Source organism: Chiloscyllium plagiosum, chromosome 8 (genome assembly GCF_004010195.1).
Source record: "Chiloscyllium plagiosum isolate BGI_BamShark_2017 chromosome 8, ASM401019v2, whole genome shotgun sequence".
Classification (NCBI taxonomy): Eukaryota; Metazoa; Chordata; class Chondrichthyes; order Orectolobiformes; family Hemiscylliidae; genus Chiloscyllium; species Chiloscyllium plagiosum.
Window position 1 is genome coordinate 87707404 of NC_057717.1, and position 17325 is coordinate 87724728.

At 44.9% G+C, this 17325-nt stretch overlaps 1 protein-coding gene across 1 annotated transcript in view; it reads right to left on the bottom strand.

Annotated features, from left to right (window-relative positions):
• Nucleotides 1-17325, bottom strand: part of LOC122552160 (serine/threonine-protein kinase N2-like) — a 122039-nt gene that overhangs the window by 58775 nt on the left and 45939 nt on the right. Inside the window, exon 2 of the mRNA XM_043694680.1 lies at nucleotides 1237-1537. Coding sequence (XP_043550615.1) covers nucleotides 1237-1537 — 301 coding nt within the window. The remainder of the gene's footprint in view (nucleotides 1-1236; nucleotides 1538-17325) is intronic.

The following is a 17325-nucleotide window of genomic DNA, read 5'->3' on the forward strand; positions in this document are numbered from 1 at the left end:
GGGGGTGGGGGGGGGGGGGGGGGCGGGGGGTGAGTGAAAGAGCATAGGCACCACAATGTGAAGTAATTAGATTAGCCATGATTTTACTGAATGGCACAGCAGGTTGGAGGAGTCAAATTAACTTCTTCTGTTCTTTAATCCATGGGCGGCACGGTGGCACAGTGGTTAGCACTGCTGCCTCACAGCGCCCGAGTCCCGGGTTCAATTCCAGCCTCGGGCGACTGTCTGTGTGGAGTTTGCACATTCTCCCTGTGTCTGTGCGGGTTTCCTCCGGCTGCTCCGGTTTCCTCCCACAGTCCAAAGATGTGCAGGTCAGGTGAATTGGCCATGCTAAATTGCCCGTAGTGTTAGGTGAAGGGGTAAATGTCGGGGGAATGGGTCTGGGTGGGTTGCGCTTCGGAGGGTCAGTGTGGACTTGTTGGGCCAAAGGGCCTGTTTCCACACTAAGTAATCTAAAAAACAAGATTTGTAGGTATATCTCTCTTATTTGACAAACCTCACCTTCCTTGGTCAATTTTGAATCCACTCTACCATAGTACCTTCAATCCGATGACTTTCAATTCTGCTAACAAGGTTATTATACTGTATTTTATCAAATTACTTTTGAAAGTCCACATGCACACCCTCAATTTGGCACTCTTTATTCTCCCCATTACTTCAGTATGGAATTCAAATCAAGTCAAACACAATTTGTCCACATAAAACCCATGTCAGCTGTCATTTATTAACCTCTTCTTATCAAGTGGGAATTTCCCAGATTTTGTCTCAAAGCTTTTCCACCATGAACGTGAAGCTGTCTGGCTTGTACATTCCTGATTCACACCTTGCCTTTTCCAAGTGTTTTGTCAGTCCAAGTACCCTCTCCATCACAAAGATAAAATTAAAGTTGCACGCCCTATTTTCCAGAAGCTTTTCACTAATGGGGAACTCAGTTTTTCATTTGATATCATCTTTGTACTCAAGCAATTCCAATTCACATCAGTGGGGTTGGATAGAAGCACACAGAGTTATATGACCCAAGAATACTGCAAACATATTGACATTTCCATTCCTTAGACACAGACTATTTCTGATGTATTCCTATTGTATGCAGTTATTTCTGTGTGAAGAGATATGCTGTTCTAACCACTTGTTTTACTCTTATCAGGGGTGAATTATAAGAATATCAAATCTCGAAGGGGAACGACAAATTATGCTGCGTGCATATTTAATTGAAATACATATTCCAGAAATTACCTTGCAGTTCCTCAGGATCCTTCACTACAATGTGAGCATTTAGGTCTTGCAGCTGTTCATGTAAAATCTCCAGTTTTCGATTGGAGTTTTTCAGGACATGTTCCACATTGGACAAGTTCTTTTTGTCAGTGGTGGCTTTACGCAGGTTTTCTGCACCTTCTTTTATCTTCAGCTCTTTTCTGATCTCACGTTTTATCTGCTCTTTGGCTTCATCCAATTTCTGTTGGAATGAGGTATCGGAGAAATCCGAGTTCTGGTCCAATCGCAGTTGCTCAAAAATAGGGACATTTCCAGGGTCGCTCTGCAGGGAAACCAAAGCAATTATTTGGTATCAAAATCAATACTTCACACTGCACTGCAGCCTGATCACAGGAACATGGCTCAATGCTGAATGAGAACTCAGACAGGATTGGATAGGTACACGTTGCAATGCAGCTTTCATCAGTAAGTTAAAACTGGGGGTCCCAAATCAGGGATCATGACCTCCACCGGAATTATGAGATGATAATTTGAGGTCACAAGTTCTGAGGCAGCAAGGGGGACGGTCAGGCAGAGACTCTGGTGGGACAGTACAAGGATCAGTAATGACATTCACAAGCACCCTTCTGGTTTGCCAGAATTTTCAAAACCCTCTGAAGAGCATGATGGACGGGGTGAACCATGTCAGAAGTCACATGACACCCAGTTATAGGCCAACGGTTCTACTTGAATTCACACAAGCTTTTGGAACACAGTCCCTTTGACTGACTAAGGGGCAGTGCTCCGAAGGTTTGTGAGGTTTCAAAGAAACCTGTTGGACTGTAACCATGATGTCAAGTGACTTCCGACTCTGAACAGCATCCTATTCGGTCCCTCCCTCCCTACCTTATCCCTGAAACCCTGCATTGGCCCATGGCTAATCCACGTAACTTACACATCTTAGGACTGTGGGAGGAAACCAGAGCACTTGGAGGAAACTCATGCAGACATGGAGAGAATGTGCAATCTCCGCACAGACAGTCACCCGAGGCTGGAATCGAACCCAGGTCCCAGGGGATATGAGGCAGCAGTGCTAACCACTGAGCCACAAAATACTCTTCAGAGAATGGCAGAAAGAGAAAGTAAATACTGTAATACAAATAGATATATAAATTAATATAAACCAGCAAAAAGAAGTCCAAAAGAAAAGGATCCAACCTTCTCTGGTGGCAATTGCCACAAACAGGTCACACAAGTGTGCAGGAAGTAGCCATGCAGTCCATCATCATGTCTGCAGTCACTCTCTGAATGAGCAGCATAGCTGAAGGTCAGTTTCAGGGTCATCCTCTCAGCCTTCTCCTGGAACCTGCACACTTGTTTCTATTCAAATCATCAGCTCATCTCCTTTAGCATAACGCGATTGAACCTGCCTCCATCACACTTCCTGACCTGAAACACCGATTTCACAAAATCTTTTTTTTCTCACTAAGTATAGTCAGCGGATAGCCTGGACCTTACCTTTCTAATATTTACTTACAGGCAAATGTAAGGCGCTGTGTTTCAGATGGGATTTGATTGGGCCACCACCAGGCTTTAATCAAACACACATTTTATTCTTACAACACAGTTAAAACACAAAGAACTGACATAACTTCAGCTCGACTGAAATACTTATCAAGAGATGATTTAACTATTAACCATCAACAATAGGCAGCATCCCTAAACACAAGGCGAAGAAATTTGGCAAAGTAGTTTTATATTCATGTGCTATCTTCTCACTCCAGCTGTTAGTTCCACAGTCAGTTAGCAGACTGGAATTAACTCTCGTTAACTGAAAGCAAAACGAGATACCTTCCTGGTTCTGAGAGAGCCCTGACTCTACCCACTCAGGCTTCTTTTGTCAAAGCTAAAGAAAAACACCCAGGTATATCTCAAAGCTGTTTACCAACTGCCTGTCTGAAGGGTACATTCCGTCACCACGGTGTGCCTGATGCTGCATCTGGTAGCCTTCCTGCACTCTCCATTGAACCAGGGTTCATCCCCTCATGGGACTGAGTGGGCAAGATGCCTGGGTACGAGTTTGCAGATTGTTCTATGCATAGGCTGCCTTGCTGATCTTTAAGGGGCCCTACTCTCTCCCTAGTTACCCTTTTGTCCATAATGTATTTGTAGGATCCCTTTGGATTCTCCTTAACCCTTTTTGCCAAAGCTATGTCCTCTTTTTGCCCTAAGTCCCTCTTAAATACACTCCTACTGCCATTATACCAGTCTAAGGATTCACTCGATCTATCCTGTCTATACCTGACATATGGTTCCTTCTTCTTCTTAACCAAACCCTCAATTTCTCTTGTCATCCAGCATTCCCTATACCTTCCAGCATTCCCTTTCACCCTAACAGGAACATACTGTCTCTGGACTCACATTAGGCCATTTTTGAAGGCTTCCTGTTTTCTAACCGTCCCTTTACCTGTGAACATCCTCCCCCAATAAACTTTTGAAATTTCTTGCCTAATACTGTCAAAGCTGGCCTTCCTCCAATTTAGAACTTCAACTTTTAGATCTGGTCTATCCTTTACATCATGATTTTTAAGATGAATAGAATTATGGTCACTGGCCCCAAAGTGCTCCCCCACTGACACCTCAGTCCCCTGCCCTGCCTTATTTCCCAAGAGTAGGTCAAGTTTTGCACCTTCTCTAGTAGGTACATCCACATACTGAATCAGAAAATTGTCTTGTACACACTTAAGAAATTACCCTCCATCTAAACCCTTAACACTATGGCAGTCCCAGTCGATGTTTGGAAAGTTAAAATCCCCTACCATAACTACCCTATTATTCTTACAGATAGCTGAGATCTCCTTACAAATTTGTTCCTCAACTGGGGAGAATACTGTAGAATCCCAATAAGGTGATCATCCCTTTCTTATTTCTCAGTTGCACCCAAATTATAGGAATATCCTCCCCAAGTACAGCCATAATGTTATCCCTAACCACTCTGCCCACCACCACCAGCACGTCTACATCCTACCCTATCTTTGTTACCATATCAGGGCAGACTCAGAATCAAAGTTACTTATTTTAAAAGATTATTTCTTTCCTCTGAAGCAGTTCTCGCATGCTACAGATGTAGCATGAACATTTGAAAGCTCCCTACCTAATCTGAGACACCAGCTTGCAGAAACTCAAACAGAGGAAAGCTGAGTGAGACGTGTTCCTGCCTTTGCTGGGTGAACTGAGAAGATGGCCCCGAGCAAAGTTGCAGGAAAAACAGCCAAGGAGTTCACAGTTATGCCTGCAACAACATATCATGAGGTAACCCGGCTTGGTTTGTTATTTTCTTTCATTTATCCCTTAACCCAGAGACCCAGAATAATGTCCTGGAGACCAAGGTTAGAGTCCTGCAACGGCTGATGGTGGAATCTGAATTCATTACAAAACATCTGGAATTAAAAATCTACTGATAATCGTGATACTATTGCCGATTGTTGGAAAAACCCACTGAGTTCACTATTGTCCTTCAGGGAAGGAAATCTGCCACCCTCACCTGGTCAGGCCTACATGTAACTCCAGACCCACAGCAATGTGGCTGACTCTCAGTTGCCCTCAGAAATGGCCAAGTGACCCATTCAGTTGTACCCAAAGTCTCATTGAAATGAAACCGGATGGATCACCGGACATCAACCCAGGCACTAGAAAAGACATTGGCAGAAACAGCCCTGTTGACCCTGCAAAGTCCTCCTCACTACCGTCTAGGGTTAGTGCCAACACTGGGAGAGCTGTCTCACAGACTAGTCACGCAACAGCCTGACACAGTCATAGTCACGGAACCCTACCTTCCAGATAACATCCCAGACTCCACCACCACCATCCCTGGATAGGTCCTGTCCCACCGTCAGGACAGACCCAACAGAGGGAGTGGCACAATGGGATACAGTTGGGATGGGGTTGCTCTGGGAGTTCTCAACATGGACTCCTGACCCCAGGGAGTCTCACAGCTACCGGTTAAACATGGATAAGGAAACCTCCTGCTGATTACCACACACTGTCCTCCCCCAGCTAATGAATCAGTACTGCTCCATGTTGAACAACATTTGGAGGAAGCAGTGCGGATGGTAAGGGCACATTATGTACCCTGGGTGGGGGATTTCAATGTTCACCACCAAGAGTGGGTCAGCAGCAGGACTACTGACCGAGCTGGTCGGGTCCTAAAGGGCATCGCCGCTAGACTGGGTCTGCAGCAGGTGGGGAGGGAACCAACAAGAGGGAAAAACATCCCTGACCTCACCCTTACCAATCTGCCAGCTGCAGATACATCTGTCCATGACAGTCTCAGTAAGAGTGACCAGAACACTATCCGTGTGGAGACAAAGTCCTGCCTTCACATTGAGAATAACCTCCATCGTGTTGTGTGACACTATCACCACGTTAAATGGGACAGACTTCACACAGATCGAGCACTGGGCGGCCATGAGGCACTGTGGGCCACCAACAGCAGCAGAGCTGTACTCCAGCACAATCTGTAACCTCGTGGCACGGCATATCCCCCACTCAACCATTCCCATCACGCCAGGGGATCAACCCTGGTTCAATGGGGAGTGCAGGAGGGTATGCCAGGAGCAGCACCCTGAAGATGAGGTGTCGACCCAGTGAAGCTACTGAACAGGACTAACTTGTACATCAATTCCTGAAGAAGGGCTTATGCCCGAAACGTCGATTCTCCTGTTCCCTGGATGCTGCCTGACCTGCTGCGCTTTTCCAGCAACATATTTTCAGCTACTTGTACATCAAACAGAATAAGCAGCATGTGATAGACACAGCTAAGCGATCCCACAACCAACGGATCAGATCGAAGCTTTGCAATCCTCTCATATCCAGTCGGGAATGGTGGTGGATGATTAAACAATTCACTGGGAGGAGGCAGCTCCACACATATCCCCATCCTCAACGATGGAAGATCCCAGCACATCAAGGTCAAAGATAAGGCTGAAGCTTTCACAGCAATCTTCAGCCAGGAGTACTGAGTGGATGATCCTCCAGTGGTCCCCAACAGTCTCCAGCCAATTCGATTCACTCCACGTGATACCAAGAAACAGGGTTGGAGACACGGAATACTGCAAAGGCTCCAGGGTCTGACAACATTCCGGCAATAGAACTGAAGATGTTTGCTCCAGAACTTGCCACTCCCCTGGCCAAGCTGTTCCAGTCCAGTTACAAGACTGGCATCTACCCGACAATGTGGAGAATTGTCCAGAAATGTCCTGGACAGCAAAAGCAGGACAAATCCAAACTGGCTAATTACCGCCCCATCAGTCTACTCTCCATCATCAGGAAAGTGACAGAAGGGGACATCAACAGCACTATCAAGCAGCACTTGCTCAGCAATAACCTGCTCAGTGACACACAGTTTGGGCTCCCCCAGGGTCAATCAGCTCCTGACCTCATCACAGCCTTGGGTTCAAACATGGACAAAAGAGCTGAATTCCTGAGGGGAGGGAAGAGGGACAAGCCCTTAACATCAAGGCTGCATTTAACTGAGTGTGGTATTAAGGAGCTCTGGCCAAACTGGAATAGATGGGTATCAGGGGGCAAACTCTCTGCTGGATAGAGTCATGTCTGACACATAGGAAGATGGTGGTGGTTGTTGGAGGTCAGTCATCTCAGCTCCAGGACATCTCTGCAGGAGTCCCTCAGAGTAGTGTCCTTGGCCCAACCATCTCCAGCTGCTTCATCAATGACCTTCCTCCCACCATAAGGTCCAAAGTGAGAATGTTCAGCTCCATTCGCGAACCCTCAGATCCTGAAGCAGTCCGTGTCCAAACGCAACAAGATCTGGACAATATCCAGGCTTGGGCTGACAAGTGACGAGTAACATTCACACCACACCAATACAAGGCTTTGACCATCAGTAACAATAGACAATCTAACCACCTTTCCTTGACATTCAATGGTGTTACCATCACTGAATCACCCACTATCAACATTCTGGCAGTTCTCATTGATCAGAAACTCAACAAGAATTACCACAAACACACAGTGGCTACAAGAGCAGGTCAGAGTGGCAGTAACTGGCCTCCAGATTGCTCAAGCCTGTCCACCATCTCCAAGGCACAGGCCAGGAGTGGGGTGGAATGGTCCCCACTCGCCTGGATGGGGGCAGCCCCAATAACACTCGAGAAGCTTGACACCATCCAGCACAAAGCAGCCGCTTGATTGGCATCACATCCATGAACTTCCACTCCCTCCACCTCCGACGCTCAGTAGCAGCAATGTGCACTATCTATAAGATGTACTGTAAAGATTTATCAAAAATCCTCAGACAGCACCTTCCAAACCCTCAACCACTTCCATCTAGAAGGTCAAGGGCAACAAATACCCTTCCCAAGCCCCTCCCCATCCTGATTTGGAAATATATCACTGTTCCTTCACTGTCGCTGGGTCAAAATCCTGGAATTCCTTCTCTAAAGGCATTGTGGGTGAACCCACAACAGGTAAACTGCAGCGGTTCAAGAAGGCAGCTCACCCCCACCTTCTCAAGGGGCAACTAGGGATGGGTATGAAATGCTGGGCCCAGCCAACACCGCCCACATCCCATGAAATGAATAAATAAATAAAACTGGTGCTTGTCTGTCGGTGTTTTGTGTGAACAATGCTGAAAACGAATGTTTCCGGTTTCAAGGATAGCTGCTAATCAGGTTTATTGCGCTGTTTAACTTTCTCCCTGCCAATGCTAGATTGTACTTAATAAATTGCTAAGTCTTTGTAGGTCTTTGTTAAGTTACAAAACTGGTGTCTGGAAATTAATTATCTACAGAGTCTGGGATTGGTTATCCAAAAGTCTGGTTAGGAACCATTGGAGTGATTATTTAGGGCTCTTCGATGGTGCAGTTTTACTGCATTGCAATTAGAGAGAGAGAAAGGTTGTCTGTCTTCATGTCATAATGTGTAACCATTGTCGTTTGCCATAAAATAAACTCATCTGGTCCATTTGTGTTCTTTAGGGAGGGAAATCTATCATCCTTACCCAGTCTGGCCTACACGTGACTCCAGATCCACAGCCATATGGTTGGCTCTCAACTTCCTTTCTGGGGAATTTGGGATGGGCCCATTCTCTGAGGTCCACATCCCATGAATAACTATGAAAAACACTGAAGGAGAGGCTGGAGAACAACTGAGGGAGAAAGGAGAAAAAGGATGAAAAAAAGAGGGAAGAAAGCTCTCATGGAGAATGTCATGAAATTGTTCAGCCAAACATCATGAGGTAACTCTAAATTCTTTGTAAAACTAGAAAGAAGAGAAATGAAAGCTAGATGATGTCAGCTTTCAAGCGCATGTGGAAAATAATACAGAAGCAATAACAAAAAAGTAGCTGAAACAAATGTATTATGAAGTCAGCCTAGAGCCCAACTTCTCTTAATTTAAAGGCAAATGTGAGGTATTGTGTTCCAGATGCAATTTGATTGGTCCAACTAGTTGACATTAAGCAAAAACACAAATTATTAAAACACTACAGTGAAAGTACAACTTAAAAAGAACTTAGAATGACAACTCTATTTGAAAACTTATCAGAATTATAGATACAGAATCTATTACTAATTGTCCCAATATAGTTCTGTAGGTGGAAGTTTGACCACACCCATTCAGCCTGCTTCTACTATTCTAACCTTCTTAAAAATAAACACCCAAGGTGTCGCAAGTTGTTTATCTTCTTATAGACTTCTCGTCACGTGTCCCCAATATCTTAAAGCCACTGCATCATCACACAAGTTCCTAACTACAGTGAATTCAGAACGATTTGGGAAAGACAGAAAGGTGTCAGCTTTGATCCAAGTTACTGCTTCTAGCCCTGGAAAGCAGTGATGGATGAAAGCTCAGGGGTGAAAGATACAATTTACTTAATGAGAATTGAGGGGCGAAGGAGCTGTTGGATGTATAACGTGAGCCAAAGTAGTGGAAAAAAAATCTGAAAAGTGACAATTGGACAAGTTATTTATTCATGTATAGACTAACACAGTCTCATTAGTGTGAAAAGAATAAAGAGCGAGCAGCTGAAATTCTTAAAGTCCATTGTAGAAATCTTTCATGTTCAGTTTTTCTTTCGCACACAAACGCCAACTTATTGTGGTATCAGGTGCACAGGTACGGCCGAAACCCAATCACAATATTAAGGACTGAGAATATATCCTGTTGTGATTTCAAACCAACTAATACAGTGCCGTTATTTGCTACTATAGGATACCCTTTCGTGGCAGATTTGTTAGGGGACGTATAATCAAGTGAGGTGGTACCAATCATAGAAACCCTACAGAACGGAAGCAGACCATTCGGCCCATCATGTCCACTTTGATCCTAGGAAGAGTATCTCATCTCGACCCACCCTAGCCCTATAACCCTGCATTTCCCATGGCCAATCCACCTAACCTGCACATCTTTGGACAATCAAATGAATCATGGATCTCACTGCAGTCGATGGGATCTTTCTTGCTCATAACATTTCAAATCAAAATAGAATTCTGAACAACTGAATACTGGAGAAACAAACTGACTGGAATGTGTCCAATGCCTGAGCAACAGAGTTAACTGAGCAATCAAGTCATTTGAAAACAGCTTCAAGATAATGGCCACCTTGGGATTTGGAGTCATCCTTTCCTATTACTCAAACTCTTGATTGTTTAGACGGATGAGTACAGGCTGCCACTATCCAGCTGTTGGAAACAAACTAAGAGGCAGGCAATCGCCCAACAGAAAAATAGAACGAAAACAGATCAACAGGTTTCTTTTCAACGCCTCTTCACGCATTAACAGTGCTTGTGGAATTCTTGCAAGAGTAGCTAGTTCAGCTTGATGATGACGGATTATTCTCACTACAAACAGAAGTCACTGATCACAATGGCAATCCACATTGTTCAAATCGAGATGGCAACGACAACGCAGGAGTGTGTAACAGTGACAGGGAGGATGTGGGATTGGTCAAGGGGGAGGATTGCAACAAAGGTAAAGAAGGGGGTGGGAGCAATGCAGCAATGGAAATGTGTCAAGGTGAGAAAAGGGGAGGGAGGAAGGAAGGGGATCACAAGGGAGGAAAGGAGAAGACAAGGAAGGGGTTGACGGAGGGCATGTTTTATCTTCAGTAAACTGGAGGTCATGCAAATTTCAGCTCTTCGTGTCTTTACACCAAATCCTGTTGACCGATCAGCCCTGTACTCCAATCTCAATTGTACTCAATACACTGACAGCACACCCTTTCCCTGGTTTGCAAGTCTCACCATGGTCTACCCACCTGTATTATCTCTGACAACCCCAAAACACCGAGACATTTGCACACTTGCAGCTTCTTGCACAGGCCCGATTTGAACTGTCCCACCATGTGTAGCTATGTGTGCCTCCAGCAGTTTGGGCCCCCAAACTCTGGAATTCCCTGCTCAAACCTCTATATCTCTCTGCCTTCACATTTCTGTTCCTCATAATCTGACACGATCACCAATCTTCGGGTCATTGCTATCTAACGTGACCTTACGCAGTTTGGTGACATTTTCACTTCATAACCTCTGTGAAGTGTTTTAGGGAAGGAGGATGGAAAGGAGTGGGGGTGGGGGGGAAAGAGAGTGAGAGAGTGAGTGAGAGAGAGAGAGAGTCAGGAGGGGGGACAGAGAAGGGACGTGGGTGGAGAAGGGGGGTATGGGGGTACGGGAGGGTCATCTATTGCCACCTATGCATTTTTTTTTAAATGTGAAAAGCATTTAAGTCGCCACACCACAAACTTATATCAATAACAGAAAGCATAGATAAGAGAAAAAAGGATGGAAAGGGAGTTGCTGTAAGCAAGGCAGATTGTTGCTGTCGAAATGTGATTACTATTTAACTATTGACAATTACCTCAAGTATCCAGTCAGATATTATTCTAATCTGGATCATTTATTGCTTTGCAAAGTCTAAATGTTAAACTGATCAAGGTTAAATAAATCATAGTTTGAGCAGCCACTGTTAGTTAGCCTGAGATTAAAGTACGTCCAAGCCTTATTACAATTAGCTACATAGAATCTTATGATTAGATTTATAAATAGCCCAGTGAATACATAAGCATGGAACTAACCCGGAATACAGAGGTGTTTGCTTTAAGAAAGGGCATTCTCTGCGGATTTCCATTACATCTATCACCTCATCATTTTTTCCACTGAGTGTGAGCAACACTGATTTCAGGATTATTCCAAATGGGGAAGCCATTCCTTCCATCTATGCTACCTGGAATACAATTAGCATGTCGATGTGAAAGCTGTGTGTTTATGTTCAGACATAATTTGAAAAGGAGGCCGGTTTGAGAAAGCCATGCTCGTACTGAAGGGGGCTGTGCAGAGTTGGGGCACTATCAGCCTGGAGAGCCCACTTCAAAATTAGCACGGCAGATCTGACTGTAACCTTAAACCCACATTCTGTCCTTCCCCTATAATCTTTAATCCCCTTACTTCAACCGTTACTTTAAAAAATGTTTAGAGGATCTGTTTCCAGCAGAACTATTTTTGCCTCATCTCGGTCTTAAAAGAGTGACTTTTTTTAAAATTACTGACTCCTATGTCATAGGAGACATCGTAATATAGCAGCCACTCAGTATCAGTGAGGAGATGTATGTGTGCTAATGTGTATAGGGTATCAGTGGGGAGATGTGTGTGTGCTCATGTGTATAGGGTATCAATGGGGAGATGTGTACGTGCTCATGTGTATATGGTATCAGTGGGGAGATATGTGCCTGTGCTCATGCATATAGGGTATCAATGGGGAGATGTGTGTGTGTTAATGTATATAAGGTATCAGTGGGGAGGTATGTGTGCGCTCATATATATAGGGTATCAGTGGGAAGATGTATGTGTGCTTGCTCATGTATATAGGGTATCAGTGGGGAGATGTGTGCATGCTCATGTGTATAGGGTATCAGTGGGGAGGTGTGTGCGCGCTCATATATATAGGGTATCAGTTGGGTGATATGTGTGTTCTCATGTATATAGGGTAGCAGTGAGGAGATGTGTGTGTGCAGGCTCATGTATATAGGGTATCAGTGGGGAGATATGTGCGTGTTCATGTATATAGGGTATCAGTGGGGAGATGTGTGTGTGTTCTCATGCATATAGGGTATCAGTGAGGAGATATGTGTGCGCTCATGAATATAGGGTATCAGTGGGGAGATGTGTGTGCTCATGTATATAGGGTATCAGTGGAGAGATATGTGCGTGTTCTGTGTGTGCTCATGCATATAGGGTATCAGTGGGGAGATATGTGTGTGCTCATGCATATAGGGTATCAGTGGGGAGATATGTGTGTGCTCATGCATATAGGGTATCAGTGGGGAGATATGTGTGTGCTCATGCATATAGGGTATCAGTGGGGAGATATGTGTGTGCTCATGCATATAGGGTATCAGTGGGGAGATGTGTGTGCTCATGCATATAGGGTATCAGTGGGGAGATGTGTGTGCTCATGTATATAGGGTATCAGTGGGGAGATGTGTGCATGCTCATGTATATAGGGTATCGGGGGGAGATATGTGCGTGTTCATGTATATAGGGTATCAGTGGGGAGATGTTTGTGCTCATGTATATAGGGTATCAGTGGGGAGATATGTGTGGGGTCATGTATATAGGGTTTCAGTGTGGAGATGTGTGTGGGGTCATGTATATAGGGTATCAGTGGGGAGAGGTGTGCACGCTCATGTATCTAGGGTATCAGTGAGGAGATGTGTGTGTGCTCATGTGTATAGGGTGTAAGCAGGCAGGGAAAGAGTTAAGTTCTGAGTTTTGTGAAACAAGAGGCTCAGCTGAGCATGACTCAGATTAGATAAGAACTTACAGTTAATAGGGTACTGGAAGCAAGGGTAATAGGTTAACAAGGTGGAAAAGCAGTCATTATGTAGATCCATTTAACAATATTGGAAGCATTCAGTATGTAAGGTCAGCTAACAAGGGGAAGGTATCCATTGTATGAATCCAGTTGGCAAGGTTCAGAACATTCATTATATAACAGTAAAGGGCTTGGCCTCTACTGTTAATACTCGTTGATTGTAACGGTCACCCAATTAATATGTATGTTGCCTTATCTGGATGCTCCTCCCTGTAAAATGACTATATAGTTCATTGAGAAATTGTTGTTTGAGAGAAAACTATGAATTTGTATCTTGTGCATGCGTGGTCATCCTCTCTCCCTTCAGGGCCTGGAGTGAAGATGAAGGAGGTAAAACTATTCTGTGTCTTTGAGCGTCTTACTTTGACTGAAGGGGAAACGGGATGACATGTGTGCATGGTGTGAGGGGGAGAGCACCAGATGAAGTGAGGATGGTGACCACAGATGACACAATGGCCTCGTGTTCCATGATGGAGCCATGGTCCAAGGTATGATAGGAGAAACTATCTGAGCGCTGGTGCCAGCCTCTGCAAGTCCATCTTCAGCAGTTACACCAGCACCATCTTCCTCTGCTACATTGATGACCATATCAGTGCCTCCTTGCGCTCCCATGAGGTGGAGGAATGGTGCATTAACTTCAGTAAAAGCCTTCCACCCTGATCTCAAGTTCACCTGGACAATCTTCAACACCTCCCTCCCCTTCCTGGACTTCTCCATCTCTGTCTCCAGCAACCAACTCAACACAGACATCTGTTTCAAACTCACCAACTCTCACAGCCAGCTGGACTACTACCTCCTCCCAGCCCCACTCCTGTAAAAATGCAATCTCTTACTTCCAATTCTTCCACCGTGTTATGAAGTTGAAGGCTTGTACTGTACCTTTAAGAGAGAGTGAAAGCTGCTTTGCACTGAGAGCTTACAAGCACCTGTCATATGACTAACTAGCAGTCTCTGAATGTACTGGAAAATTGAAAATATACAACATTTGGCTGTGCAACAAATACCTGAGTTTTGGTTGCTGCTTTGACGACCACTCAAATTTAGCCAATCTGTTTAAATTATGCCCAGGATATTAAAACCTAAATCACATTTGAATGTGTTTTTGCCAACCTCAACCCAATGAGACAATCCAATGTTGTGGGGATAAAAGAGGCAGGCAATTTGCAAGTTAGCCAGAGTGAGGCCAATTGCCAATGACAATGTGTATCGGGTATGAGAAGGTGGGGAAAGAGTTAACTTCTGAGTTTTATGAAACAAGAGGTTCAGTTGAGCATGTCTCATATCAGATAAGATCTTGCAATTAATAATGTGGTGCTGGAGGCAAGGTAATAGGTTAACAAGGTGGAAAAGCAGTCATTATGTCAAGCCACTTAACAAGGTGAGGTAGCGTTCAGTATGTAACGCCAATTTAACAAGGTGAAAAGTATTCATTGTATGAATCCAATTAACAAGGTTCAGAACATTCATTGTCTAACAGTAAAGGGCTTGGCCTCTGCTATTGATACTCACTGATTGTAACGGTCATCCAATTAATATGTATGTTGCCTTATCTGGATGCTCCTCCCTGTAAAATGACTATATAGTTCATTGAGAAACTGTTGTTCAAGAGAAGACCGTGAACTCATGTCCCTGTGCACATGGGTGATCATTCTCTCTCCCTCCAGGGCCTGGAATAAAGATGAAGGAGGTAAAACTATACTGTGTCTCTGAGCATTTTCCTTGGAGGGGGGGGGGGGAGAAATCGGGACGACACCATCGACAGAGTAACTGCCAGCAAAATACTCTGTCAAAAGGACCTTTCTCACATGAAACATCTTTGCAATAAATGGCCAGAGACGGCCCAGGGAGATCGTCAGCCAGAGGGAGTCAGACATTGACAGCGACAGCCACTGGGTGGTTTTGAAATTAAGTTGATATAAATTATAATACAGACTTTTATGGAAACAGTATATTGGGAGAGATTTGGAGGCAGATAGCAAGCATTTAAGAGATTGGAGGTTTAGAAATCTAAATAGTTATTGTTTAATGTTCACTTTTAGAATTAAGGAATAAATTGATCTTTTTTCTTTAAATAGTGGAATCTGGGAGTTCTCTATCTCTCATATTTTAACAGATTACGCAGTGAAGTGAGCTTTTCTCAGTATTTGGTTTAATTAGCAGAAGGGTTCACCACTGTCATATCTGCTGCCAAGAGGAGCAATTCCACTCCAGAACATCCCAGATAGCCTCCTATTTCAAGGACTGCAATTTCCCCTCCCACATGGTCAACAATGCCCTCCAGCGTATCTCCTCCACTTCCCGCAGGTCCGCCCTTGAACCCCACCCCTCCAACCACAACAGACAGAATGCCCTTGCCTGCACCTTCCATGCCACTAATCTGCAGAGACAGTACATTATCCTCAGGCATTTCCGACACCTAAATTCAGACCTCATCACTAGGGATATATTTCCATCCCCACCCCTATCAGCGTTCCACAGACCATTCCCTCCACAACTCCCTCATGAGGTCCACACCCTTGATTCTCTCAAGGTAAACTTCCAGGTTGAGTCAGTAGTTAGGAAGGCAAATGCAATGATGGCATTTATTGAGACAACTTGTACATAAAAGCAGGGGTGTCCTTCTGAGGCTCTATCAGGCTCTGGTCAGACGACATTTGGAGTATTGTGTGCAGTTGTGGGCCTCATATCTCAGGAAGGATGTACTGGCCCTGGAGCATGTTCAGAGGAGCTTCACAAGAATGGTCCCACGAATGAAAAGCTTAACATATGAAGAACATTTGGGGTGGCACGGTGGCTCAGTGGTTAGCACTGCTGCCTCACAGCACCAGGGTCCCAGGTTCAATTCCAGCCATGGGCGACTGTTTGCGTGCTATTTGCACATTCTCCCCGTGTCTGCGTGGGTTTCCTCTGGATGCTCCGGTTTCCTCCCACAATCCAAAGATGCGTCAGTCAGGTGAATTGGCCATGCTAAATTGCCCATAGTGTTCAGGGATGTGTAGGTTCAGTGCAATGTAGTATAATAGGGTGGGGGAATGAGTTGGGGTGGGGGAATATCCCTCGGAGGGTCAGTGTGGACTTGTTGGGCCAAATGGCCTGTTTCAACACTGTAGGGATTCTATGGTATTCTATGACTCCTGGTCTATACTCAATGGAGTTTGGAAAGATGAAGTGGATATCTAATCGAAACATACAGAATACAGACTGGTCTGGACAGAGTGGACGTTGGGAAGATGTTTTCATTGGGCACAGCCTTAGAGAAGACCTTTTAGAGCGGAGATAAGGAGAAACATCTTCAGCCAAACAGTGGTGAGTCTATGGAGTTCACTGCCACACAAGGCTGTGGAGACCAGGTCATTGAGTATATTTCAGACTGAGAGCATCAAAGGGATTAAGCATTATGGAGAGAAAGCAGGGGTTGAGAAACTTATCAGCAATGATTGAATAGTGGAGCAGACTCAATGGGCTGAATGGCCTAATTTCTGCTCCTGTGTCTTATGGTCTTCACCACAGCTTCACAAACTCTCTGTGCAAAATAAAATTCCCTTGTCTTCAAATTTCTTACCTTTTACTGGCATTGGCTGATTTTTATTGAAGAAAGTAATAAAATGCACAGTGACTAACAACTTGCATCTATGTCGGACCTGCAATAGGAACCAATCCCAAAACATTCCAGAGCCACAAGAAAATGGATAACAAGACATATGGGAAGGGATAAGGAAAGATGGCCTTTATTTTAGGAGGAAGCGAGAATTGCAGATGCTGGAGATCCGAGTCGAGTGTGTGTTGCTGGAAAAGCACAGCAGGTCAGGCAGCATCCGAGGGGGGGGGGGGGAGAAGAGAGGGGAAATGAGGGAACTGGGGAAATCCACATTAATCCCTTGTGGTTGCAAGGTCCCAAGGCTGAAGATGAAGCGTTCTTCCTTCCTCCAGGGGTCGGGTGGTTAGGGTTTGGCGGTGGGTGAGGCCCAGGACCTGCATGTCCTTGGCGAAGTGGGAGAAGGAGTTGAAGAGTTCGGCCATTGGGCAGTGGGGTTGGTTGGTACGGGTGTCCCAGAGATGTTCGCTGAAATGTTCTGCAAGTTGGCGCCCTGTCTCACCAATATAGAGGAGACCACATTGAGAGCAATGGACACAGTAGCTGACGTGTGTGGAAGTGCAGGTAAACCTCTGTCAGATGTGGAAGGATCCTTTGGGGCCTTGGACAGAGGAAAGGGGATAGGTGTGGGTGCAGGTTGTGGAGTGGGG